Below are 27,634 nucleotides of genomic sequence, written 5' to 3' on the forward strand. Positions count from 1 at the left end.
TGGATTTCGTTGGGTTTTTTCTGGTGTCTATGGTCCTACAGAGGATAGTGTGAGCCATTTGCTTTGGGGTGAGCTGGGAGAGGTTCAAAGGAGATGGTCTTTGTCTTGGTGTATTGGAGGGGATTTCAATGTTCTTCGATCTCCTTTTGAAAGGTCGACGAGGGGTAGGTGGACGACAAACATGGAGTCTTTTTCGGAGTTCATTGATGCCTAAGGATTGTTTAACCTGTCTTTAGTTGGTGGTCCTTTCACTTGGTCTAGTGGCCGCTCTCCTCCTACACTTTCTCGATTTGACAGATTCCTTGTGTCAAGTGATTGGGAGGAGAAGTTTTCTAATGTTGTCCAAGCCACTTTGGCTCGCCCTATTTCTAACCATGTTCCGTTGATGTTGGATTGTTGTGGGATGTGTAGTCAAAGATCCCTTCAGATTTGAGAATATGTGGCTTCGAGCTGAGGGATTTCTGGAGAGGGTTCGATCCTGGTGGGAGGGGTATGGAATGGTTGGCAACCCAAGTCATTCTCTTGTAGGTAAGCTGCGCCTCTTGAAGAATGATTTAAAAGTTTGGAACAAAGAGGTCATCGGGAATCTGGTTTGTTAGAAGAATTGGGTTCTTTCTGAGATTGTTGTTATTGATCGGATGGAGAGCCAGGGCAACTTGGTGGATTCCTTGAGAGGTAAGAGGGTGGAATGTCAAGTGGAGTTCACTGAGATTGCTGTCATGGAGGGCGATAACAACACGAAGTTTTTCCATAGACTAGCCAATGCTCATAGAAAGGCAATTACATTGGGATGATCCGGGTGGATGGGGAGGTGTCGTGTAAGGAGGAGGATATTTGCAAGGGTATTGCTGATTTCTATTCGATGCTGTTCACAGAATCTGCTGGGTGGAGACCCTTGCTTGCAGGGCTTCATTTTGATGCTATCTCGAGTGAGGAGTGCTCTATTCTGGAGGAGCCTTTTTCTGAAGAGGAAGTATTGATTGCTTTGAGGAGCTGTAACAGGGATAAAGCCCCAAGTCCAGATGGTTTTTCCATGAGATTCCTTTTGGAGTGCTGGGAGCTAGTTCGAGAGGAGGTAATGGACACTTTTCATGCTTTCCATACTGGGGGCTCTTTTGAGAAGAGTTTGAATGCCACCTTCATTGCTCTCATTCCAAAAAAAGGAGGGGTGCTAGATATCAGAGATTTTCGCCCTATTAGTTTGGTGGGGTGTATTTACTAGTTGATTGCGAAAGTCCTGGCTTCTAGATTGAGGAAGGTTTTGGACGGCGTTATTTCTGACTCTCAGAATGCTTTTGTGGGAGGTCATCAGAGGATAGGGTTTGGAGTGCGTTGGAGGAGATGGATTCTTTTTTGTATTTCTAGTGCTCGCTTCTCGGTACTTGTGAATGGAGCTCCGACGGGATTCTTCTCTAGTTTGAGGGGATTGAGACAGACAAGGGGATCCGCTTTCTCCTTTCTTGTTCCTTTTGGTGATGGAGGCTCTAAATAGATTGATGAAGAGGGCTGTTGAGTTAGGTTTTTTGAGAGGTTTCAGAGTGGGAAGGGATGCTGCTAGTCAGTTGGAGATCTCCCATTTGATATTTGCTAATGATACTTTAGTGCTTTGTGATGCGAATGCGTCACAGCTAAGGTATTTGAAACGCGTTTTGATTTGGTTCCAAGTTGTCTCTGCCTTAAGGTGAATGTTGGTAAGAGCTTGTTGGTGCCGGTTGGGGAGGTCCCAGAGATTGAGATGTTTGCTCAAATTCTTGGATGATGTCACACTGGCTCTTTTCCCATCTCTTACTTAGGTTTGCCCCTGGGGGTTCCTTAGAGGTGTGTTAGGAGCTGGGATCCGGTTGTGGATAGATTTAAGAAGAGGTTGGCGGGTTAGAACAAGTAGTACTTTTCCAAGGGGGGGCGGGGCGAGTCACTTTGATTAAGAGCAGCATTTCATGCCTTCCCACTTATTCTATCTCTCTCTTTCAGATTCCTGTTTCTGTGGCTGAGAGAATTGAGAGGTTGCAGCACAATTTTTTATGGGAGGGAAGAGGAGAGGAGTTCAAGTTTCATGTGGATTGTTGGGACCAGGTTTGTAGTCCGATCCGGAATGGAGGTTTAGGGATTAGGAGGTTGGCGCCCTTCAATAAGGCTCTCCTTGGGAAATGGTTATGGAGATTTGGGGTGGAAAGGCATTGGTTGTGGAGGAGGATAGTCGCGAATAGGTTTGGGGAGAGTAGCGGTGGGTGGAGCTCTCTGGAGGTGCGTGGTCCTAGGGGGTGGGGGTCTGGAGGTTCATTCGGAAGGGATGGGATGAGTTTTCCAAACATGTTCGTTTTCGGATCAGGGATGGTAGGAGGATCAGGTTTTGGGAAGACCCTTGGTGTGGGGAGCTTCCTCTTGCTCTCGTTTTCCCACGGCTTTACAGGATTGCTTCTGATAGGCAGGCCATGGTGGTTAACTGTTATCATCTTGATAACGGGAGACTGTCTTGGGATGTTCAGTTCAGTAGGCACTTTCAGGACTGAGAGATTGAGGAGGTCACTCATTTTTTGGAGTTGTTATACTGTCAGGTGATTGTGGATGGGGATTCTGATTGTTGGCTTTAGGACCCTAACTCTCAGGGCCACTTTGAAGTTCGGTCCTTCTTTAGGTGTCTCACGGTTGGTTCTGGAGGCTATTTCCCTTGGAAGTCTATTTGGCGCTCCAAGGCTCCTCTCAAGGTGGCTTTCTTTGCCTGAACTTCTATTTTGAGTAGGATTTTAACCCAGGATAATTTGAGGAGGAATCAAGTGGTGGTTAATCGCTGTTACTTGTGCCTGCGTGATGAGAAGACAGTGGATCACCTTCTTTTACATTGCAGTATGGCTAAGGACTGTTAGGTTTTGATGCTTAGGTTATTTAGGATTTGTTGCGTAATGCCTCGATCCTCTAAAGGGTTGATTGAGGCTTATAGAGGTTTTTCAGTTGGGGCTATTGTTCGGGATGCTTAAAGGGCTACGCCTCTTTGTATTTGGTGGTGCATTTAGCTTAAGAGAAATTGGAGATATTTCGATGGAAAGGAGAAGCCTATTTCTATGCTTATTATAGATTTGTAGAGGAGATTGTTGTTTTTTTTGCCTATTTGAAGGCTTGAGGAGTTTTTTGGCCTTGTGTATTTCTTTGGGATTAGCTCCCCTTTTGAGCGCTCTTTTATAAAATTTTACTTATAAAAAAATAAAATAAATAAATAAAAAGTCAAAATTATCCTTAAAGTGATAACATAACAATATATTATAAATCAGTGTCCCAATATTTAAAACAAAATTGGAATGTGGGCGTTTAGTTATCTTTTACAAAATTCAACCATCATCCTTTCAATACATTCAAGAATATATATATATATATATATATATATATATATATATATATATATATAGTTGCTAAAAATAAAAAAACTATAGACCTACGTCACTAACTACACCTCTATCTCACTTATCAATAATAATTTTTTTAAACTGCATTTTATCCTACTTATTAATGATTTTTGAGAAACTGTACTTGAAAAGTTAATAGTAAACTCAAAAAGTTTGGCTCGCGTGATGTTAAAGCCTTGCGCTTGTTTATTATGAAGAATATGATATGATAAAAATATCGACATTAATAACATAAAATTAAAATAAACAATTTTCAAAAAAGTGTTGCTTAAGTTTGTGTCTAGCGGAAGAATAACTAAATCAAAATTTTAATTTTGACAAAAATCCTAAGTTCATCTGATAACAATTTGTGTCAAAATAGACTCATTTATTTAATTATTATTATTATATATGTAAATATATAATTAAGGGAGGCTCATCATTTACAAGAAAATATAGTCCATCTATCATTTAGAGATGAGATACTATTAGTAGCGAAGAGAAATTTTAGAGAGAAAAAAAAATAGAAAGAGAGATAATACCAGCGGCCACAAAAAGATATTTTAGAGAAAAAAATTTAAGTTAGAGAGCGAATATCGGCGGTGAGATATTTTAGAGAGATATATATATTTTTTAGAGATAGATTATGGCAACACAGAGAGAGTTTTCCTTGGACACATCTTGAAGCACATCCAAACAAGCCCATTTAGTGTTCAAATATATACAAAATTAGTAGGGGCATTCTTGTCACACAAAAAGGGCACTTTTGGATTATTTTTTTAAAAAAATGACTCACCAACTGCTCTTTTTCAACGAATCTATTCAATAGGGGGTAAATTGCTTAAAAGATGAATAATACAAGGAGTTATATGCACTTTAATATGGGTGCTTCTTACACATTTTTTATATAACAAGGGGGGTTTTTTGCACTTAACCCTTTAGTAAATAAATACATTAAATTGTTTTTGTCTAAAACACACGAAGGCCTTTGAATTTACTTTGTGATCAACCATAATCAATATAAAATAAATAAAAGTAGCATGGATGCAAGTATTGAGAATATAACCCTCTAACTATTAATTACATAATTACCCAAAGTACCGATCAAAGGATCTTAGAGGTTCCGCCGAACAAATCAAAGTAATTACTATTCAATAAAAGATTCTATACTTCTCTCATGCTTAAGAGTCAAATGTCATGACAGTGACGGGGAGCAATTGCATACGACGGCTCTCGCAATATATATTTACCCATCGCGGATTTGGTTCAAGTCTTGGTTAATTAAGAGTCCATCCTTAATTACCTACCATGAACTTTTTATGATTGCTATTTATACTCTTGTATTGATCGTCATCACATACATATAAATATCTCTTGCAATCAAGTGGACACATTCAATTCCATAATGAATCGAAACATTTGCATTCACCAATTTTATAAAGCATAAATATCATTTCAGATTAGCAAGGAACATAATGTCTTTCCAATCCAATTAAGAATTCGATATGCTAGGCATAAAAATCCCAACAACATATATATATATATATATATATATATATATATATCTCTACAAATCTGACTTTAATCTTCCCAACTATACGAATGGGCCTTCAAAATGTCTTCAAATTTATACAAAACATTTACCAGGTTGGTTGTTCAAAATCTCCTTGAAAGTTTATCAATGTCCATCTAAACCACTCCGGTAGTGTCAGGATTACCCATTGAAAATCAGGCACAGTAAACACAACCGTTGTCTGTTGTTTACAACTTTACATGTCATCTGCTTGCAGTTCTGTTACCTTAAATCTGGGGTATTAAATGGATTTGATTCTCATGCTTTTGCTCATATCTAATCTGAAACTCATAAGTATTTGGAAGATTGATATAAGTCTTCTGTGACATGAGCAATTTCATGAATCCACGGCCCCCAACACCCCCCCCCCCCCCCCCCCCCCCCCTCCCTCTTCCCTATATACCAAAACCCTATAATTTCACTCTCTCCCCAATTCAAATTCAGCAACCCCCAAAATGCATGTTATCTATTCCAAGAATGAAATCACTTCTCTCTCAAAACTTTCTCGACATTTGCTCCAAAGCTCTCCAAAACTCCACCTTTGTCTCTATATTTTTCAAAACGCCACACATAGGGCTGGCAATTTGACCCGCCCCCACGGTTACCCGCCCCGCCCCGCCCCGCCCCACCCCACCCCACCCCACCCCGTTTTTGGCGGTTTTGGGGAACCGTTTAGCTTATTTGGGCCGGGATGGTTTCATGTAATAAAAACCCACGCGGGTTTGGTACGGGGGCGGGGGGAGGTCGGCACGCCCCGCCCTGTTTAGATCGACAAATTACTTAAGTAACCTTATTTCATTAGTATATATATTAAGTACCCTAACAATATTAAAGTAACAAATGAATTTGATTAGAAGAAAAGTTGCAATGGTGAAGAACTAAAGATGAGGGGAAAAAAAAAGAGTAAATTTATTTCAAGAATAAATAAATTATGGTCTTAAACGGGGCGGGGCGGGTACCTGCAGGGGTAAAAATGTTAAACGGTTGCGGGGATGGGGTGGAAAGTCCCCCCGTTTTTGCGGTTTTGGATGGGGATGGAGGCGGGATTTTTAAACGGTTGCGGGGGCAGGGGAGGGTACACCCGCCTCTGTTGCCACAGACCATCTCCCAAAGAAGGTGGTTTAACTGAAGAAAAAATTAAGTTGGTCGTTGGGATGGAAAGTGGCAGAAAATTCAGAGCTCAGTTGCTTCAACAGTCTTCCACAAACGGATTTTGTGACATGGACATGGTGGGAAGGCATCACAAGAGAGAATAATGGGTGTGGTTCAAATTTAGTTTATGTTATTTTAGATGCATACCAAAATTTTCAATTAGCATACAGGCTGTAGGTACAAAAAGTCGCCTTTCTATTTTCTCTCCCTCCTCTATTTATAGAACCTCTTTTTTTACCCTAATTTCCCTTCTTGGCTCCCACATCTTGGACTCCATGGGCCCTCCTGATTTGGGCTTAATTTGTTGGGCTTCTGACGTGGACTTGGACGGCCTACCTTCGGTCCCGATTTCTTTCCTGGACCGGTCAGAGGGGTTGGGCTTGCAACTAGGCTAAGATGAATTTGCCCCTTCATCTTGCCCCTACAACTGTCTCTCATTAATGGGGGACAGTTGTGTTCAATTGTGTCTTTGGGCCATGTATGTATTGATGGCTAATTCATGTTTACGAAGTATTTGGTGCGGCGCGTATCCTCCCTTGTCCTTACATACTTTTCTTTCCTTTCACTTCTTTTCCTTCTGCTGCCTCTGTACTTTCCTTTGAGTTGCAAATGTCAATTACTCTTTCGATGATCTCTCCTTTCCGGCAAATTTTCCAGTGCGATTCTGTCTCTTCCAGCGAGGTCAGTTGTGTTCTTTTCCTTGGTTCGATCCTTTGCTTTATTTTCTTTTTCTGGGTTTTCGAGTTCTCCTTTACCATGTCCATCGACATAGATGCCTTGTGTAGGCATTGTCAAATCCCTGTTGATGTCCAACTTAGACCTTACCCCACAAATGCCGATTATGAAGTGGGTGAGGGTCTTGCTGCGGATGAGATGATCTTCTTCGCTTCTTATTTAGAGGTGCTCAGATTTCCCTTACACGCTTTATATCATCTTGCACTGAATAAGACAAATCTTGCCCCTATGCAAATAAACCCAAATTTCTTTAGAATTATTTCTGTTCTGTTGGCCTTGAACCTTTAGTAATAACTTAGATCTTTCTATAATCGATCTTTTCTTCTGCTACAAAATTGCAAAGACTCGTTACATGGATCGTTCGGGAAGAACCGATTTCCAGTACCATTTCTTTCCTATCCCCGGTCGTCCTTTTTGTAAGGGTAACCCTGAATCCCAAAAGGGCTGGAGGAATAAGATGGTTGTGGTAAAGGGGAATTGGAAAGTTGCCCACTCTGTCATTATCCCCACCAAATTCGGGAAATGTGCTCTTTCTTTGTATCCCTCTTATAAAAAGCATAAGTATGAATGTGTATCTGAAACATGTCTTCCTCACTTCTGCAGGTTTATTTGCCAATTTCTGGGTATACCTTTTGATCTCTTAGATTATTCGTTTTGTCTGGGCAGACTCAGATACTTGAAGTTTAACGTTTGGAATGGCATCCCGTTCAGCTCTTCTCTGCTAACTCCTGAACACCTTAACAACATCGCCTTTGAATCTATACACACAGCCCGACTTCAGCTTCCTTCCTTTGGTAAGCATCCTGCAGATGCTCAAACCAATCAAGGCGCTCAAACCCAACACGATGCTGGGGCACAACAGCCTCCTGAGGCTTAAACATCTACGCAGAACACGTCTCTTGGGAAGAGACTTGTTGCTAATCAAGGGGAGGGCACTCCTAGGAGAAGACTCCGATGGGCTGGATCTGCCTCTGGCTCTGGTCCATCCGATCAGGCTCAGGCAACTGATCCTGAAGGATCTGATGTGCCTGTCAGTGCCTGGAGTCCAAAGTTCTTTAAGATGGACGCCCAAGGAAATGATGTCATGGTGACTCCCCTGGACACCATGTTCAAAAATGGGCCCATTGCCCTCTCTTATTATAACAACCTGTGGACTCCATAGAATCTGCAGGTTCAAGATAAGCTGAACAGGCGGGAGCTGTTCACTCGTTTTCCCGTCAGCGCTATTATAATACCCCATATTTTCATTAGGCTTTTAATCAAGATTAATGGTTGATTTTGAGCTATTGGAAACCATGTCATATTAATTGGGACTCTTTACTCTATTATTGGAGATATGAGTTGTTAAAAGAATAATTATTATAGACTTATGGGATATTATCTCGGGAGACTTATATAATTATTTGAATTGTGGTGTTTGTTTTAGAATTTGGAAGACTTAGGGTAAATAGATTTATGTCTGGCAGCCCATGGGGAAATCACCATGACAACTGTTCTCACCATGCAAGTATAGATACACTTCAAGGCCTTACTTGGGAACACCTGTTCACACCATATACTATCATAGGACATGTTTATTTTCTATGCCTTACACCTGTTCTCTTTATGCAATCCACAACTAACAAGGACACGTTTTGCCCCAATACATTACTTCTATCTTAACACTCATATTTCATTACACACACACATAGATAGAGGATAGAGAGAGGGCGGCTGAGATTGAGGAATGAAAGGAAGAAAAAGAAAAGGGAAGAGGAAAGAATGGGCTGGCCGAGCCATATCCACCATCAAGCTAATGCTTCCATATCCATGCTCTTCTCATGTCCATGTTCATCTCCATTTCATCATCATCCAATTTATCATGAATTCAAAAGGTAGGGTTTGCTGTACCATTTGTTTATATGGTTATTGTGTGTTTAAATCCTCTTGATGATGCCATAGATGTCCTTTCATGTGATTCTCGTATACTTGTCTTCTTGAATTGCTCTATAATTCTAGGTCTCGGAAATCTCATTTTATTTCATGGGTTCCCTGTTCCTAATTGATGACTTATCACAAATCTTTGTACATGATTATGTTGTTATTGTCTACATCTTCAATTTTCGTGGCTTGCTCTTGTACCCTACGAAATTTCATATAAACACATGTTACTGTTCTTCGTACTGGGACTTCAAGTCACACCCTACCATCATTGCAGGTTTTTATGATTATTGGAGAACAACTGGAGTTGCTGGAAATTATGTAATAGGAGACAATCTAGTTTTGTATATTAAATGTTTGATGAAATGTTTGTAAAAAGGTTATATGATGAACATGTTGTAATTAAAGTCAGATTGTTCTATATGTATGGACTGAGGTTATATTTTGTAAAGGGTGACTTTAAATGTGTGCTACTGTGGGCTGAAATTGGTGAGGGGTGTTGGCAATTGGTGGCTGTTCTAGGTTGGGCTATACTCCTTTTGCAGTTTTCTTTTCAAATTATCTTCAAGTCTTCCTTTATCACGAAAATTTTATAAGGGGTTGTAGAGCTCCAAATGCTTTCAAAATTTTACCACAGTTTCCTTTATGCATCTAGTATTGCTCCGTAAAATTTTGTAATTTTTAGACCAGCAGATATTTTTATGCTGTCCATCTTTAAATCGCAGTTGGAAAACAGGTTTTTAATGGATTATTTGACCAACTTCTTGACACCGAATCATTACCAAAACTTCCAGATTTATTCTTTCATAAGTCCACTTTCAAAAAAAATTTATTTTGCCCAATTCAGAGGTATCTGATGCCCAGATTTTCTTCGAACTATGTACTGCTGATTTACTTCTCAAGTCTGATTTAATTGGAAAATTTTCAGCCTCCGTGAGTTGCTCAGCTGTGTTTCACATTGAATCTAGTTTTCAAATCATTTTCGTTTGCTCCATTTCGATTTAAAATGAATTTTCTACGAATTTTTAATTAATTGCAGCGCAGATTTTGTTTTGTAGATGATTGTGATGTGCTGGAGTATGTTTTTGTAGAAGACCAACAAGTGGCCTTTAAAATCAATTTGATTGAGGAAACCTCACCTTGCATCCTTCCAAAATCCTATTATGGGGTTGGTGAGGCTTCCCTCCTTATGTCTGATGGAGAGTTCAATGGTGGACGTCATCGGTATTTGAAGACTCAACTGAGTACTCAAGGAAAGAGAGGAGCGTTTGCCAACGCGCCGGCTGCGAGTGGGGAAGGCAGACCTCCGAGGCGTGCGCATAACACCCGTCATCAACGCCATTCAAATCCTCATTTTGATCGTGTGATGACCCTATGGGCCGGTGTGCCGTGGGCGGGTGCAAGACACTGGCAGACTACCACACTGGCGAGTTACGAGTGCACAATCCCACATCGCCTGAGTAAGGAAAAGATGAAGTGCTTATATGTAGGTGTGTCACTCTAATTGGTATGAGGCTTTTTTGGGCAAAAGCCCAAAAGCAAAACCGTGCGGGCTCAGGCCCAAAGTAGACAATATCATACCATGTTGTAGAGTGGGTCATTACAAATTGTATCAGAGCCCGACTCAGCCGAAAGTGTGCCAATGGGGACGTCGGGTCTCTGAGGGGGGTGGATTGTGATGACCCTGTGGGCGGATTTTTTAGCCAAACTTGCTTAATTTTTCATCGTCTATCCAACGGTGTACTCGGCTACACTTGGATCTTTCTGAAAAATTACCAGTTTGCCCCTAGGGCTTTTAATTGTTCGTTTTTTGTCGTTAGGCCATAACTTCTTCATCTGGATTCCGAATCAAGCGATTTTTGAGTCTTAACTTGATTAGCTTTTCGTTGTCTATCCATTGGTGTGCTCGACAGCACCCAAATATTTTCAGAAATTACCATTTTGCCCTTGGGGCTAAACTTTTCCGTTTTCCTTTTTAAATTGCTTTCGCTTTGCTTTCTTTCGAGTTCCGTGAGTTCATGGGAAGTCACGCTTGTGTCTTAGGGATGATGTACATTTCTAGAGACGTTCCATGTAAAAAACTATTTTGCCCTTGGGGGCTTATTTGGTCTTTTTCTGATCTTTTCCTTCCGAGTCATTCTTGTTGAATTTTGTGGCCTCATGGAAGGTCACTTTGGCGTCTCAGAGATACATAGTATCTCTAAAGACTTGATTTCTGTTTTCGCTTCCGCATTCGGATCCGTTATCGGGTCAAGCTTCGGTTTATCACAGGACGCACTGGCTTGAAAAACTAGGGCCGTCACAGATTTGGTTTCTATCCAAGAAGTCTGTTCCAACGAGTTTGTACCCTGGATGGATAATGATTTCTTTGAAGTGATAGAGGAGGAACCTTTGGCAATTGAGAGACTTGGTTGTTCAGAAACAAGTGTTGACTTGGGTAAGGACTGGATGATTGAAAACATAGGGGCTGCTAATGAGTTGCTAGGTATTTCTTCAAAGGGGAAGAGTAACCATACACTTTCCATTCTTCAAGCAATAGTGGAAGGCAGAGAGGTAGCTGTGACTAAAGAGGTAGTGAACCCGATGCCCTTATCGTCCTGGAAAGGGGCACAGGTGATCAAGAATCTTATCTCTAAAGTCAATTATGATGGAAAGAAAGGGGTGGTGATGGAGAGGGGAAGGACTAGGAGTCAGAGCTTGGCGAAAGGAGGAGGGGAGATCATCTTATTTGGTTTTTAGTGAAGCTTTGAATTATTTCTTGGAATGTTCATGGTCTCAACGACCCGAATAAAAGGAGGGTGGTAAAGGTTGCTTTGAGAAAGTGGGGGGCCAGGTTGTTTGTTTGCAAGAAACAAAGTTGGCATCCATTTCGGATGGGGTGGTTAGGAGTTTATGGGGAGGAAGGCTTGTAGAATGGGAGGTCTTGAATGCTATAGGTACTTCGGGCGGTATCTTAGTTATGTGGGATAGTAGATGGTTATCTCGGTTGGATGTGTGGGTGGGGAGATTCTCAGTGTCTTGCAAGTTCAAATTGGAAGAGGACAATTTCAGTTGGGTTTTCACTGGGGAATATGGACCAGTTGTTGATATTGACATGCTCAAGAAATGTGGTCTCTTCCTTGGTGTTTGGGTGGGGATTTCAATTCTGTTAGATTCCCATTAGAGAGGTCCACAAGAGGAAGGAAGTCTTCTGAAATGGATCAGTTTTCTGATTTCATTGACAAGCATCTTCTCATTGATTTACCAATAGAAGGCGCAGCCTATAAATGGTCAAATGGCAGGGAACCAGTCACTTTTTCAAGGCTGGATCGTTTTTTGATTTCTGGGGAGTGGGAAGAGAAATTCTCGGATGTCGTTCAAGCAGTTTTAGCACGGGTCATATCTGATCATGTTCCTTTGGTTTTAGATTGTGGAGGTTTATGTTCTCAAAGGTCTCCGTTTTGATTTGAGAATATGTGGCTAAGAGCGGAGGACTTCCAAAGGAAAGTTCAGTCTTGGTGGGAGGGAGTAGTTGTCATAGGCTTATCTAGCTTCATGTTAACTTCAAAGTTGAAGGCTCTCAAATACGATATTAAGAAGTGGAATAAAGACGTTTTGGGGAATCTTGAATGGAGGAAGAATAGAGTCCTTACTAATTTTTATGAGATTGATCACTTAGAAAAGGCAGGTGGGGATGTGGAGTTTTTACGTTCTAGAAGAGCTTATTGTCAGGAAGCTCTTGCTGAGTATGGAGGAGATATCTAGGGGACAAAAATCCCGGGCTCTTTGGCTTAAAGAGGGAGATCGTAATACAAAAAAATTTCACAGACTCGCTTACGCTTATAGAAGAAGTAATCATATAAGACGTATTTGGGTGGAAGGTGTGGAAATGTGGAGGGAGGAAGATGTGCGAAATGGGATTGCTTCTTTTTATCAGAAGCTTTATACCGAACCGCTTGCTTGGAGACCTAAACTTGATGGTCTTCATTTTGAGGCCATTTCTGAGATCGATAAGGAAGGGCTTGAGATTCCATTTACAGAAGAAGAAGTTCTAGAGGCTTTATCTAGTTGTAATGGGGACAAAGCTCCAGGGCCAGATAGGTTCACTATGCGGCTTCTTATGGAAAGTTGGGCAGTTGTGAAAAACGATGTGATGGGCACTTTTCAAGAGTTTTATTCTACTGGTGCCTTTGAGAAGTCGCTAAATGCAACTTTCATTGCCCTTATCCCTAAGAAGGGAGGTATTTCTGATATTAAAGACTTTCGTCCTATCAGCTTAGTAGGTTGTATCTACAAGCTTATGGCTAAGGTCCTTGCTCTTAGGTTGAGGGGAGTGATGGATGGGATTATATTGGACTCCCAGAATGCTTTTGTTGGAGGAAGGCAAATTCTTGATTCAGTTCTTATTGCAGACGAATGTGTGGACTCTAGATTGAGAAGTGGTGTTCCCGGAGTCTTGTGTAAACTTGACATTGAGAAAGCGTACAATCATGTGAATTGAAATTTCCTGCTTTATTTGCTTCAGAGAATGGGGTTTGGAAGTAAATGGAGGAAATGGATAGAGACATGCCTTTCGTCTGTCAAATTCTCTATTCTTGTGAATGGGTCTCCTGTTGGTTTCTTTGGGTGTTCTCGGGGTTTAAGACAAGGAGATCCCCTGTCATCTTTCCTCTTTCTTATTGTTATGGAGGGATTAAGCAGACTTATGCGAAGGGCAGAGGATCTTGACCTTATTAAGGGCTTTATGGTGGGAAGCGATCCTGTCCATCAAATGGAGGTCTCTCATTTACTTTTTGCAGATGACACCTTGGTTTTTTGTGATGCTAATGTGTCTCAGCTTAGATATTTGAGGTACATCTTGGCTTGTTTTCAGGCCGTCTCTAGTCTGAAGGTTAATGTGGCTAAAAGTGTTCTTGTTCCGGTTGGAGATGTTTAGGATATTTCATCTTTAGCAAAAGTCCTTGGGTGTATGGTGAGTTCTTTTCCAATTCCGTATTTGGGCTTGCCTTTAGGGGTTTCCTCTATAACGGTGGGGAGTTGGGACCCTATAATTGATAGGTATGCGAACAGATTAGCATGATGGAAAAAGCAATACTTGTCTAAGGGGGGAAAAGTTACACTTATAGAGAGCACTTTATCGAGCCTTCCCACTTATTTTTTATCTATGTTCCAAATTCCATACTCTGTTGCTAATAGGATTGAAAAAATTCAAAGGGATTTCCTTTGGGGTGGAAGAGGAGATGAATTTAAGTATCACCTCGTCAATTGGGAACAAGTCTGCAAGCCAATGAAGTTTGGTGGTCTTGGTATTAGAAGACTGGTCCCCTTTAACCAAGCTCTTCTGGGAAAATGGCTGTGGAGGTACGGAAGGGAAAGACATCGCCCTTGGCGAAGGCTTGTTTCATGCCGATACGGGGAAGAGAGTGGTGGTTGGTCTACTCGTCCGGTTTCTCTCGTGGGAGGAGTTGGGGCGTGGAAATTCATTAGGAAGGGATGGGACGCTTTTTCTACTCATATCAGATTCAAAGTTCGTGATGGCAGATGTGTACGCTTTTGGGAGGATATTCGGTGTGGAGACCGGCCTTTATCTTTTTTATTTCCCAGGTTATACAGTATTGTAGTTGATAGACATGCCTACGTAGCCAACTGTTATCGACTTGATAGCAGAGGGATTGCGTGGGACATGCACTTTCGGCGCTCTCTTCAGGATTGGGAGGTGGACGAGGTAAGTGTTTTCCTGGATTTGTTGTATCGACAGGAGGCAATTTGTTGTATCGATAGGAGGCAATTGGCAGAGGTAGTGATGACATGACATGGATTCCCTCTTCCCATGGTCGCTTCGAAGTTCGATCCTTATTCTTATGTCTTTCTGATTTCAATATCGTTGATTTTCCATGGAAAACTATTTGGCATTTTATGGCTCCAACTAGGGTGGCATTCTTTGTTTGGACCGCTGTATGGGGTAAGATCCTTACGATTGATAATCTAAGGAAAAGGGGCAATTGTCTTGTTAACTGGTGTTGCCTTTGCAAACAAGATGGTGAGTCAGTTGCTCACATTCTCATGCATTGTCCTATGGCGAAGGATTGTTGGAATCTTATCTTTTGTCTGTTTGGTATGCGTTGGGTTATGCCTCGTTATCCTAAGGATTTGATTCGCATTTGGAGAGGAAGCCGTGTGAGTAGCTATGTTCGCAATTATTGGAGAGTTGTACCACATTGTATCTAGTGGTGCATTTGGAATGAGAAGAATAGTAGAATGTTCGAAGGAAAAGAATCGTCCACGGCGATTCTGAAACTTCATATCATACGCTCTCTTTTCAGTTACGTGAAGAGGAAGTCTTGTTCTTCTTCCGAAGATTTAATTATTTTTTTGGCTTCTTTGGGGTCTTAATCCCTAGTTCCACTTTTGTATAAGGGATGCGTTCCCCTCTTGAACACCTTTTTATTTCAATTATTACTTATCAAAAAAAAAAAAAAATTGATACTAGAAGTGGGAAATTAACAATGTCATTATACTTTTGCTTTTAAGAGGTTCCGGATGGAACTTCATTTTATTTGAGGAAGGTCAATACTTTTTCAATAAGAGATAGTTGATTTTAGAGATTAAGGATAACATAAGCAAACACAAGATGGAGAGGGTGGAGGGGGATTTGGTTCTTTGGAATTAAAATGTAAGACATCTCTTCCATCCCCGTCTTTCCTACATCCCTTTTTCAAGCCAAATGTGTCTCTGTTAGAGCCTGGGCACCAGTGCTGAAATCAACTTGGCTTAGACAACAGGTATCCTAGAGAAAATTTGTAGTTTCATGCAAGCCCAACATAATTGTTAAAAGGAAATTGTACGGTAATCATTATGCGGTGTCCAAGCAACCAAGGGAGCTCCATCAGAAAAGAAAAACAGATGTGTCTGTTATTCAGAAGAATCAGAAAAGAGTCTAATGGCTTAATAAATTCACAGTATTAACTATTTGGTACAAAAGTAGCAGCCTGGAAGTAAATGCTTTGAACCACCACCACCGCTGGAAAGCTTTGGGCATATTAGGTTCCTAGCTAAACAGTATATGCCATCTTCAAAATAAACTGATGATTTCTATCACATATAAACTTTGAAATGATTTGGAGATATGCTTACCGTTAAACCTTTGCACTCATCAAGGACACAAACTTCTTCATTTAGTGCCTCACCAACGCCTCTAGAGTCATCACGAAGCAGCCTCCTATTTAATAAAAGAGAAATATATTAGTGACACTGGCAATGTAATGCATCCTAATTAGTATTATTTCAATAATCAAAATAGAACTGAACATATAAACTAACAAAAGAACTAAGAAATGATAGGTAAAAACAAACCTATGGAGCATCAGCTCTACTTGACCATCCACCAAACTGGATCCACCAACTGAACGATCCACCAAAACTGAGAGTTCCATGCTTTCATCCTCCACATAGATTCCAAGATTAATCTGAAAGCAGAAAGGAAAAAAATATAAATGGAATTTTAAGTAAAGTAACTATCAAATTATTCATTTATTTCTGCATAAATGAATACAAATCAAACGGGTTTCAAACACATAATCTGCAAGAAGCATATGCTATCAAGAAGTTATCACCAAGTGGCAAGGTCTACCAATTAACAGAAGATCTGAACCAAAACATTAGTTCTCTTTCTTTTTGGTTAAAGAGAGTCTTCTATTTAAAGTTGCTAAGACCGAAACAGTAGATATAAAATAATAGCAAGAAATTCATTTTTGTAATGGCATCTGTTCCCAACTAATAATATGGAGACCAAATATAATCCAGAAACTTATCAAGGCAATTCTGAGGAATGAGGGTGGAAAAAGCAAGTAGGACATAGATTTGCGGTATTTCATCTACAAAGACATACAGGGTAATAATTTCCAGCAACTGGTTGATTCACCTGCAGATCCCAGTCTGCTCTGTAATCCCGAATCTGCAAACAACATTTTCAATCAAACTGTAATGGCAAAACAGATCAGTACCTTAAAATTCAACCACCCAGGAACATTAGTTAGTATCTGCAAGTAAAATGTTGGTCAAGTATGTATCTGCATTAATACATACACAGACACAGAGACACACACATATATATAAAGAGAAGAAATTGAGACATATTGCCTGTAATATGGCGACATAGAAGATAAATATTCAAAAGTCCCTGCTCATTTCTAAGTTAATTGTGAAAATGAAATGTATCAAGCATAGACATACCCTTTTAATGAAGTCCCGTCCATTAGAATCCGTATAGAATGTTTTGTTGGTCTTCATGACTGTTGTGATCTGAGTTGTTATTTCCTTCCCCACTCTGTCGTCCACAGGTATAGGTCCAATCTAAAATTAAACACATGAAGTCAGCAAATCAAGCTCCCACCTTTAAAAATCATAACATTTGCTATAATAATCAATATGAAGGGAGAAATTTACATTAAACTCAACTTCAGCATGTTCCTTTCCCTTGTATACCCTGGTGATCTGCATGCATGCTGTTGTGTTATGGAAAGTATGAAGCACAAAAAACAATTTCCAGTACAGCAGATGGTTTATCATCTACACATTTTAGTAAGATTGAACTTGACATGATTCCAGAAGATCGATTTCAACCATTTAATATCAATGTTTTCTCCAAAAGCACCTTCCTATGAATAAATTCCACCAAGAAGTACCATGCATGTCTGGATAATAAGGAATAGCACAACTCCACGAAAGAGAATTATATATCAACTGAGAAGTAAACTACCTGATATATCCACGAATTGATATGCTGATGTACTTCATCCATTACTGGACCCTGCATAACAGTTAAGGAAACCTGGAACAAAGAATCAACTCCATTTTCTGTCAGAAACATATTGTAACAAGTAATTAACTTATAGTGACAGTGCTCCATTTATCATCACAATATGTAGGTCAAGCACATGGCACAGAATGATTACCTGGCCTTCAGATTTTATGGGGAATGTACCATTTGGACGGAAGACATATGCCCCAGAGGCCTTCAACAATTAGCAAAAACATCACAATGATTACCAATAGCAAACAGAACAATGCAATAATGTGCATTTTATTAGGCCAAGGAAGATAAAATACCTGAGGATCTTTATCAGTTCCATTATATCCAGAATAGTAACTGTATGATTGCTCTGCAGAAGCTGTAACCTTCAGTAATAAACAAAAATAGAAAAATTACGCACCCTAACAATGCCATGCCAATATATCCCCCTTTATTTGATGAAATTGTGTATCTTTTCATACCTATACAGTTTCCATCACTAGCTATCATACAATATTTAGAAAGTTACAATTTCAAGTTCTGGCATTCGATATTTTTCAATGCCTATATTGTTTCTGTCACTAGCTATCATATACTCCCTCCGTCCCAATTTAGTTGTCTATCTTTCCTTTTGGGTTGTCCCAAAATACTTGTCCACTTAAAAAGGTTCAAACAACATAATTCACATCTTTCCATAAAATACCCTTGAAGTTTTAAAAAATTTCAAACTTGATATATATTTTCAAACTTCAAAGGGTAACTTAGAAATTTTCAAAGGAGCCAATGTAATAATTACATGTCCTCTTTAAAACTTCTACTCCCCAAAAGGGACATTAAATATGGGATAGAGGGAGTAATATTTAGAAAGTTGTAATTATTGATTCCAACATTGGATAAAAGAACATCTTTAGAGAGAGAGAGAGAGAGAGAGAGAAAAAAAAAAAAAAAAAACATAAACAAATCAAAGTTTTCCGTTAACAAAAGATAATCAACGGATAAGCTTATTCTTGTTATAATTATCAGAAAGAAAATTAAATTCCACAGAGAAGGAAACACAAGAAGCAAATATGATGGCATACAATGGAATTAAATCATCACAAACACAACATACCAAATTTCTGCTATTTATGTAATGAATAAGCCTTCCCTCATCGTTACTGTAAATTAGTTTTAGATTTCCTTGGCCAACTTCCACGGTAGTATCCTTATTTGCTTCTGAACTATATACTGCTGATATAGTTGAACCAGTACCTAATTATAAAGAATAAAATAATAATAATTAAAAAAAAAAAAAGAAGAAGATAATATTTTGTTTTGTATTAGTAACATGGAGATATAATTTACTGTTTGTTTAGCTTTATGGAAACAAGGCATTAGACACTTGAGCTTATGGTTAACCTGTCCGTTTTGCACTTGAGACAATGTAAGTAGTGAATCCAAGAGGTGGTACAGATGCTGAGAATGCAAGCCAATATTTGAGCTTGTCACCGGGGTAACTACCCAGATATGCTTTGACATGGTAGTTTCTGATGCTCAAAGAAGCATTTGAGAGAGGAAGAAGCTGAGATTCAATTACTCTACCACCAGAATCCAGAACAACTATCCCCTCAGTGGAAACCTGTAGCAAGTTTTGATTCTCAATTAATTATGCAAATCAACTCACCAACAAAAGAAAGCCTTGGTAGGTAGGGTCTGATGTTTGGACTTTGTACACGATTTTTATTTATCCAAATCACGGCCTCTTAACAAGTCACTCTATATGACCAGTAGCAATTGGGATTATGAGGGTTAAAAGGATGTTAGACCAGCACATATATCACTAATTAGCAAATTCAATGTAGCAACAACTAGACAGTCTTGACCAATTTGAAAGATCATTGGACCTAGAATAAATCACAAGAATGAAGTGAGTCGGCATGCATGTAAATGATTATCATTACATGGGAAAAAATAAAAAAGATTGAGTGAAGCCTACTTTAAGATGATAAAGAATAGTAGAACCAGTGATACAGTTATAATACAAGAACAAAACACAAAAGCTATAAGAAAACACTGACGTGAACATCAAATTCCTATAAATGCAGTCAGAAAGGCAGTTTCTGTTCTATTTATGTTATAACTCCATGGTCTAAGGCAAAAGGCTCCGCTTCTTATCACTAGGGCATTTCTAAGTATACGCATCTTAAATAAAAGAGTTTCGGGTAACGAAATGTACTTAAACTTAGTTTAAAAACTTGTCAACCAATTGTTATGCCTAAAGAAAATTAAACCAGTACCAATCTCAGCATTGCAAATTATAGGTTGTGCCTTAAAATTGCTGCAAATTGGTCTCTTGTCACACCAGACTCATTGTTACAAAAAGCTCGTAAATTTGGTTTTAAGAGCGCACACATTTGCAAAGATTCTTTTCCTTATTCATTTTAGAACCAACTCCCTTTATGGGGTCCCCTGTCTGACTTTCCTTTATGGGGTCCCCTGTCTGACTTTGAAGTTCCATCAAATCTTTCAGATGCTGGGATTTCATTTCTTTGAAAATCTTTTTTTTTTTTTTTGATAAATAAAATGTATTAGAAAGCGTTCAAAATGGGAACGCATCCCAAGAGAAAAAGTCCCAAAGAACCCAAAAAGTCCAGAGTCTCATCTAAAGATATACAATTTCTCCCCTTCACCCAACTAAAAAGAGAACTAATAATAGAAAATTTCAGCGCCCCAATGGAGGTTTCCTCCTCATCAAAAGATTTTTTATTTCACTCTTTCCAAATGCTCCACCAAACACAAAGGGGGGTCACCCTCCAACAGTCACAAGAATGGGCCCCCACCCTCTGGCCCCTCCAAATGTCAATCAACTCCCTTGAAGACCGAGGCATAACCCAATGGATGCCAAAGAGGCCAAATATAAGACTAATGGCATTTCTTTGAAAATCTTAATGATCATAAAACTTCAGGGTGCTCCAACCTTTTATTTCTTAAAGATGTCTACATTTCCTCTTCTAGTTAGGATAAGAGATGTCTGCCCTTGTATCTAAAATCCAAAAAGCTCCTATTCTATAAATCGTTCTATGCTTCCTATCAAGATCTAAACTAACTGTCATTCTCTAAGTGGCTAATCTCAATTCATTGAAGAAACAAGGTCCCCACCAAAGAAGCTAATAAGAATGAGAACCTTTATACTCAAAAAGGAATAGCATAACTCTTATCCAGACATATGTGTTCTGCACAAAAGAAGCAATGAGACCTCCAACTATATCTTTGTTCCTTGTTGATAAAGAATAAAGTCTGAGTTGAGCACTATTACCTCTACATTTGCTTCAAAGAAGTTAATCTTCAATTGTTACTTTAAAACTTCCATGTTCCAATTGAAGTTCATGACAGGAGCAGCCAACCCTGAAACCCGAAAATATATGACTTGCTAAATGTCTGCTTGTCTCATCAGATCAGTTGTGACTTGCAATATAAATTGCCACAAGGCAATTCCACGTCAAACTGGGATAATGTTTTGGCTGGCCAAACAGGCCACCGTCCACTTTTCTCATCCCTTATCCTCTCCCTCCTTGTCCTCCCTCCGCATTTGCACACTTCTCCTCAACACGACTGAGACAAAAGCTTTCATTCACTTCCCTACATCAAGACATTCAATTAAATCCTTCTTCAATTCTTTTAGGTTGGATTTCCAAAACCTTCTTCTGTCACAACAGTATGCCTTCGTTTAAAGTGCTGTCAGTTTCATTATGCATATGACATGGATTTTTTGAAAAATTATGTCAGAACAATGAACCATATTAGATGTTCGTGATACCATGACAGATGTTAGAAGTTAGATCAAGGTGAACGCTTGTACATCTATATGGTTCTTTTTTCACTATTGAAATTCCAGTGCTTTTTATAAAAGAAAATAAAAAAAAAAAAAGTTATTTAATTTTCAGTTAATAATTGTAGATCAATAATATGTCTAAATAATAAAAATTTGGAACCAAGTTCCACACTTGGATCTGCCATCTTTCCGAAAAATGTAGAATTTTTGGATTATTTCTAATTTCTACTTCAAATTACAACATTTATTGGGGGAAAAGGGGCAAAATTTTATGCTGCATGATTACAATCCCCAAGAAATTTTTAGACACAAATCCAATAAGTCAAGAGTTCTTACTTACACAACCAAATGCTCTGCAAAAAAGAAGAATGGGATGACATAGAGGAGAAGCATCACGAGAAAGAGGAGAATTAGGATGCTCAAGTAGAAGAGAATTAGATAGTGATGAGGCAAGTGGAGATGAGAATGAGGATGGGGTAAAAATAATGATGCAAATGATGCTGAGGAAAGTTTGGAGAAGATAATGATGATGGTGATGATGATGAGTAACTTTTATCTATTTAATTTGCTTTGCATAACCTATGTATATTGGGATTTTATTATAAACAGATATCATCCAACTATTATGTAACATTGTAGAAAGGCTATCTTTCAAACAATATTATACTTTAAGCAATAGCATTTAGTTTATTTTGTGCAAATATTTGTAATTCTTGTTATTTGAAAATTTTTAATGGTTACTTCAGATTATTTTTATCCTTGTATCAGACACACCATGAATGAGTCTAAGTCAGTGACTGATAATACAACTTTTACCAACAGGCTAGTGGCCTAGCGGTACCAGGCCCCTACTTCCCAAAGGGAGGTTAGGGGTTCGAGCCTCAGTGGAGGCATGTGTGTGTGAGTACTAAGAAAAAAAGATAATACAGCTTTTTTTGTATTCTTGCACGTCAGGGAAAAATCAAAACAGAACATTTTCAATTGTTTTGAAGATATTGTATATTTTTATCTTTACAACGTTGCCATGAAATCAGTGCATTCACAAACTTCCAAGTCTCAACTTTGAAATCAGCACGCCAGTGGTGATTCAATTTTGTCCCTCAAAAACAAGCATATAATCATATGCATTGCTTATTTAAGATTTGAAAAGGGGGAAAAAATATCTATAAATTATGTAAATGAATTCATCCATGCTGGAAAGTTTTATACTGAAAATGGTGAATGCATTTACTACAGAAATAACATGTCAATAAATCACATAACTTCTATGAAATTAGATATGAGATTCGCTTAGAAGACTAAATAGCACAAAGAACGAGTGCTCACAGGAATTCGAATTACTTCCTCCCTCTTCCATCCTAAAGGATTGTAAACAACAACAACCTACAAAAGAGAATATATAATTTGGATTCCAAAAAAATGTCAGCTATAACCTTCAAGGCAACAAATATACAATAGTAATAATAATCATAATCATAATCATAATCATAATCATAGTCATTATGAGATGAATTATTATTCTTACCAAGCTTTTCCCATTAGACAAAACGGCTTCTGAAGGAGGACAGTAGCTTATATTAAGAAGAGGACACTGACAAAAGAAGATTAACAAATCAGGATTCAGCAAGATTTTTTACTCCAATATGGAACTCCTAAGGTTTATATGTTTAAAGATTGCCCGCTTTAATGGCTCAAGTGACAAAACACACACATGTATAACAGAAAATAATCAAATAGACACATCGAGACATGATGAGAATGTGAAATACTCAACACTCTAATAAAATATAATTTAGTCTATATGCTAGTTACTATATATTGCCTGCTGAAACTTGGTGACTGAATTCTCACGTCTGATACTTAATCTTGACTCTGCTAAAAAAGCCAGTGATGACGCTACCACCTTCTCAGCCTGAAGATATTACTTAAAAAATGTTAGAACATTAGGCTTAAAACACACAAATGCCAGAAAAAATAGAAACAGAAGCACCAATTCTACTGCAATTTTCTGTAATAATCCATATGGTATAATAACAGGGTGGTGCTGGTACAACAAAAGTTGGAGCACAAGTTGGCCTTCCCTAATATTAAAGTACCCTAAAATATCAAACTGATCTACACCTGTGCATAGCCCATTGAAAGTCGCTTTGCATAATCAGCAGCGACATGCTGTCTTTCCGTACCACTAACTGCGTCATGATGTTGAACAATTGCCAATGCATCAGCCAAAACATCTGTGTTTGGCCCCGAGCTTCTCCTACCTTTAAGGAATTCCAATTGCCTTGCCGCCTGAAACAAAGTAAGTAATATTATTCATAAAAGTTCTGACAGTCCAACAAGACAACACTTTAAGAACACACTTTCTGAAAAATATATATGTGTGTGGCCAAAATACAAGATGCCACAAAATCTTACCAGATAGTAAGCACTCATCATCCTGACATAACCTTTAAAGGCTGGCCTACTAGTAAAGTAACCCGTCCAGTATGCATTTTCACGATCAGCATACCTGAAAAACAGTATTGAATTCCTTGAGCAAAACTGAGAATTGGGCATAAGTAGGGGACCAAGGCCTGTGGCCTAGTGGTATTTCCTCTCCTTTCAATCTGGAAGTTAGAGGGTTCGAGTCTCCCCAAGTGCATTGGGGGAGTTAATTGCCAGGACCAAAAAAAAAAAATAACAATCATAGGGGATTAGTTCACTGCAAAAATAATATTTGCACAACACTCACGGGAAGAAATCACCAGCTTTGACTGGCCACAATTCATTTGTTGCATATTTTGCATCAGTGTAAATGGATGGGGTTGAATATAGAGCATTGACACGCCCATCCTGAGAGTAATCGAAACCAAGATGATTTAGTTTATACAAAACTAGAGTCCAAAAATAAAGAATAAAAAGAAACTAGGGCATGGAAACATTTAGCACTAAAATGGAATACTTATATCTGTCTTTTAATTCAATCATATTCAGGAAGGCTTATAGAGAATGAATACCATGTTGACATAATGAATAAACTTGTCCATTTGCCTGAACCATGAATTTGCGTATTGATATCGGAAGTCTGTCCCCATGGTCCACATTATATGGTTTGTCCTGGTTACGTTAGCCTAAAAAAGAATGCAGAATGTGTGTTACACTGCATAAGATTAGAAAATTTTAAGGCAGAAAAATTAAATTCTTCATTATGTATTGTGGTAAGTCAAGATGATTCCCTGCCTGAAACTTGAAATGGCATAACCAAACAAGTACGTAACTATAATTGAAAAGCAGAAGTTCTTACAAATATGATCACTCACACCAATCTGCATTACTCTCTTAAACACTTGATTTCAAAAACTTCAAAGAATGGGATTTGGAATTATTTTAACAGCATCTTAATACTTTCTGGTCAAAGCTTTCTTTTAAAATTGGTTGTGTATAGTTAAAAGTGACAGGCACAAGAAAACAAAGTATAAAAAGAGTAAATGAAACATGAAAAGTCAGGACACACTATTTCCCATATATTACCTGTGCTACAGCGGCAGCTACGAAGTCATTGACTCGCTCTTGAACATTATAGTCAAATAGGAGAGGATTATCCTTCAAAAAAGAGAATTGTGAATAGAGGTTCTGGCATGGAATAAACACGCCCATCTTTAAGGAATTTACCTGAATAGGAGGTGATACATCATTTATTTCAAATGTAAAACCATCAGGAGGATCATAATGCCTGGGGAATATACTAGTAAATATCTGCACAGTTAGATTTCATTCTAGAGAGCATCAGAAGATTGTTGCAGGTACTACACATATTGTAGCTAAAGCATGAAAAATCTATTGAGATTTTATACAGTGACAAAGCCAGGAATTTATTTCGGTGGGGGCACATTGAACATGATAAAAATAAATAAATAAAAATTCTACCAAATAACATAGAATTGCAGTACAGTGCAGTAATCAAGATTCAAACAGCATGTCACAATTTGCAAACAATAGCAGTAAAGGAAATTTCAGAAACATTAAATACCATTAAGTTCAAAAATTGCATCAATAAATTTGAAAAAGAAGAGGAAAATAGAAAAAAAAAAAAAAAAAAAAAAAAAAGTGAGAATTTTGAAGGGGAAAAAATAGGGATTGATTGAAGAAGGGGAATGCAAATTCTTTTTTTTACTTCAAGGGGTGCCTCCCGAATCCCATGTTGGCCTCATTATTGATTTCATGATCATAAAGAGGAGGTTATGAGGAAACAACAGCAACAACTAAATTCTCAAGCCCAAAAATTTAAATTTCAAAAGAGATTCAAACGAGTTTTTAATTCCCAAACCTGTGAAGATGAACGAAGGGATTTAGAACCTTGCCACACAACCTCAAGAGTTTTCTCATCTTTTCTCTTAGCTCTGTCTTGGTAATCAATCCGGGCAAAAAAGAGAGAGTCGAATCCCAGCTGCAAGAAAGTAAAAATTCAAATGGAATCTAAAGCTCAGATACCGCAAAAGGTAAAATGCTAATGCAATGTATGGGATATATAGAAAGACTATCAACTCTCAATCTTCTAATTTTATAGCGGACGCCCTTAATTCAAAAGTAATTGAATTGTCACATGCAATATTCAGTGCAATGGTAAAAGCTTGTGATAGTTAGTGAAAATGGTAGGACAGCCACCTTGTGCAGATATTGCCAAAATCCAGGCCTGTACCTAGCCTACCCCTGGGTAACGACCTTTTCACACGAAGGCACGCAAAATAATCCAATAGGGAAAAGGAAAATAAGAATGACCAAGTAGGATATACAGACTTCACAAGGCATACCTCTGCACCAAGCAAGTAAGCTTGAACAGCAGAATGTCCAAAAGGATCGATCTGCCAACCAACTCTAGGTTTCTGACCGAATTCATCTTTGATAAATTGATGTCCCATAGTTGTCTGGTCAATCAGATCGATGTAATGTGGGGTTGCCTCATCATGCATACACATACCCCCATTTCTACAAAGAATATATATATATATATATATATATATATATCACTCACAGAAATACAAATTTTTACCAAAAAATTGATAATGAATAAAGAGAATGCAATAGTTCTACATGAATTCAAGTTGACCAGAATTGACGAGCTCCTTGACTTTAGTTTGAAGTGCCTCACTTTGCTGTCTCCACCATCGCTGGAAGAATGCCTAAAAAAAATTCAAACAGAACCAACCACTGGTCTTCTCAGATACACTCGGAGAAGATAACACTAAAGATATATATAATAAATATACACAAACACACAAATATATATATATATATATATATATGATAATAAGGATAGAAAAATCTTGCCACTTCAACATAAATGAACTTCCGATTCTTATCATCCAGCAACGCTGAAATTACAGAATCCAAGACATTCTGAACACACGCTCCCTATTCAAGAAAACAAACAATACTCTGCTAGGTTAGGTTCTATATACATGTGTGCATGTGTATAGAAAGAGAGAGATGATATACTAGATAGATAATGAGCTAGACGTACCCGAATAGAATTATTGGCCCCAACATAGTACTGATCAACAGTCTTCAACCATCCAACATCATCGTGAGAGTGAGGGACCAGATGGACGTTGATTTTGTCAGGGACGATCCCCTGTGAAGTGTTGTATGCGATGTACTTGGATTCCACTTCCACAAAGAGAATACTACTCAAAATTATTGTCAATACTAGGACTAATATTTTGACAACCTCCATTGATATTGATCTTGCTGAAACTAAACCACCCAGGAAGCTCAAAACCCCTACTTTCATTCAAATTATCAGACAAATTGAAATGGGTCTCCCAAACAGGGTTTTACTATATCTCGAAAAACGATCTCGATCGGCAAAAGCAAAGAGTCCTCTTTCTTCCGTCTGCAGCTACCAAAGGGAAGGAGCATCAATCTCCTGCCTAACGACGAAAATGAAATACGGAGTATTTATTAGGTTAATTGTATTAAACCCGTGAGCTTTCTTCTCTCTCCCAAAAAAAAAAAACCCCTAAACTATAATAAAAAAAAAAAAGACATTTAACCCCTAGACTATTCCATTTGTTGCAAAACGTTAGTCGACCAAAATAATATACATCTATGCAAGTCACGTGACAGTGATTAGGAAAAAAAAAATTAGAAAGACAAAAATAACCTTATGACCATTAAATAAAATTGTATAGAAATACACTTATAAAACAATAGGTCCCTCTCTTTCATTTATACACACACATATATATACACAGATATACGTCCTACGTCTACCTTCCCCCCTCTCTCTCTCTTTCCAACCACCTTCACCCTTCATC

General features: G+C 38.4%; 1 protein-coding gene across 3 annotated transcripts in view; it reads right to left on the reverse strand.

Moving 5' to 3' along the window:
* LOC132286879 (alpha-mannosidase At3g26720) overlaps window positions 1–27,308 on the reverse strand; it is a 33,122-nt gene extending 5,814 nt beyond the window's left edge. Inside the window, exons 1-24 of one of the 3 annotated variants that reach the window (XM_059789296.1) lie at window positions 26,839–27,308; window positions 26,646–26,729; window positions 26,409–26,497; window positions 26,129–26,303; window positions 25,645–25,764; window positions 24,990–25,073; window positions 24,849–24,920; window positions 24,335–24,448; window positions 24,070–24,170; window positions 23,754–23,847; window positions 23,460–23,627; window positions 23,161–23,250; window positions 22,864–22,929; window positions 22,665–22,721; window positions 18,926–19,145; window positions 18,639–18,778; window positions 17,845–17,913; window positions 17,691–17,750; window positions 17,495–17,566; window positions 17,182–17,229; window positions 16,969–17,088; window positions 16,658–16,690; window positions 16,090–16,202; window positions 15,871–15,955 (exon numbers count right to left, since the gene is read on the reverse strand). In XM_059789296.1, coding sequence (XP_059645279.1) covers window positions 15,871–15,955; window positions 16,090–16,202; window positions 16,658–16,690; window positions 16,969–17,088; window positions 17,182–17,229; window positions 17,495–17,566; window positions 17,691–17,750; window positions 17,845–17,913; window positions 18,639–18,778; window positions 18,926–19,145; window positions 22,665–22,721; window positions 22,864–22,929; window positions 23,161–23,250; window positions 23,460–23,627; window positions 23,754–23,847; window positions 24,070–24,170; window positions 24,335–24,448; window positions 24,849–24,920; window positions 24,990–25,073; window positions 25,645–25,764; window positions 26,129–26,303; window positions 26,409–26,497; window positions 26,646–26,729; window positions 26,839–27,108 — 2,544 coding nt within the window. In that variant the 5' untranslated portion in view covers window positions 27,109–27,308. Of the gene's footprint in view, window positions 1–15,870; window positions 15,956–16,089; window positions 16,203–16,624; window positions 16,691–16,968; window positions 17,089–17,181; window positions 17,230–17,494; window positions 17,567–17,690; window positions 17,751–17,844; window positions 17,914–18,638; window positions 18,779–18,925; window positions 19,146–22,664; window positions 22,722–22,863; window positions 22,930–23,160; window positions 23,251–23,459; window positions 23,628–23,753; window positions 23,848–24,069; window positions 24,171–24,334; window positions 24,449–24,848; window positions 24,921–24,989; window positions 25,074–25,644; window positions 25,765–26,128; window positions 26,304–26,408; window positions 26,498–26,645; window positions 26,730–26,838 lie in introns of all 3 variants that reach the window. The other 2 variants (XM_059789295.1, XM_059789297.1) reach the window with 2 other exon arrangements.
* Between the last annotated feature and the right edge of the window lie 326 nt (window positions 27,309–27,634).

This window comes from Cornus florida, unplaced genomic scaffold (assembly GCF_030987335.1).
Source record: "Cornus florida cultivar Cherokee Brave unplaced genomic scaffold, ASM3098733v1 CherokeeBrave_3.0.0_Hap2_Chr11, whole genome shotgun sequence".
Taxonomy (NCBI): domain Eukaryota; kingdom Viridiplantae; phylum Streptophyta; class Magnoliopsida; order Cornales; family Cornaceae; genus Cornus; species Cornus florida.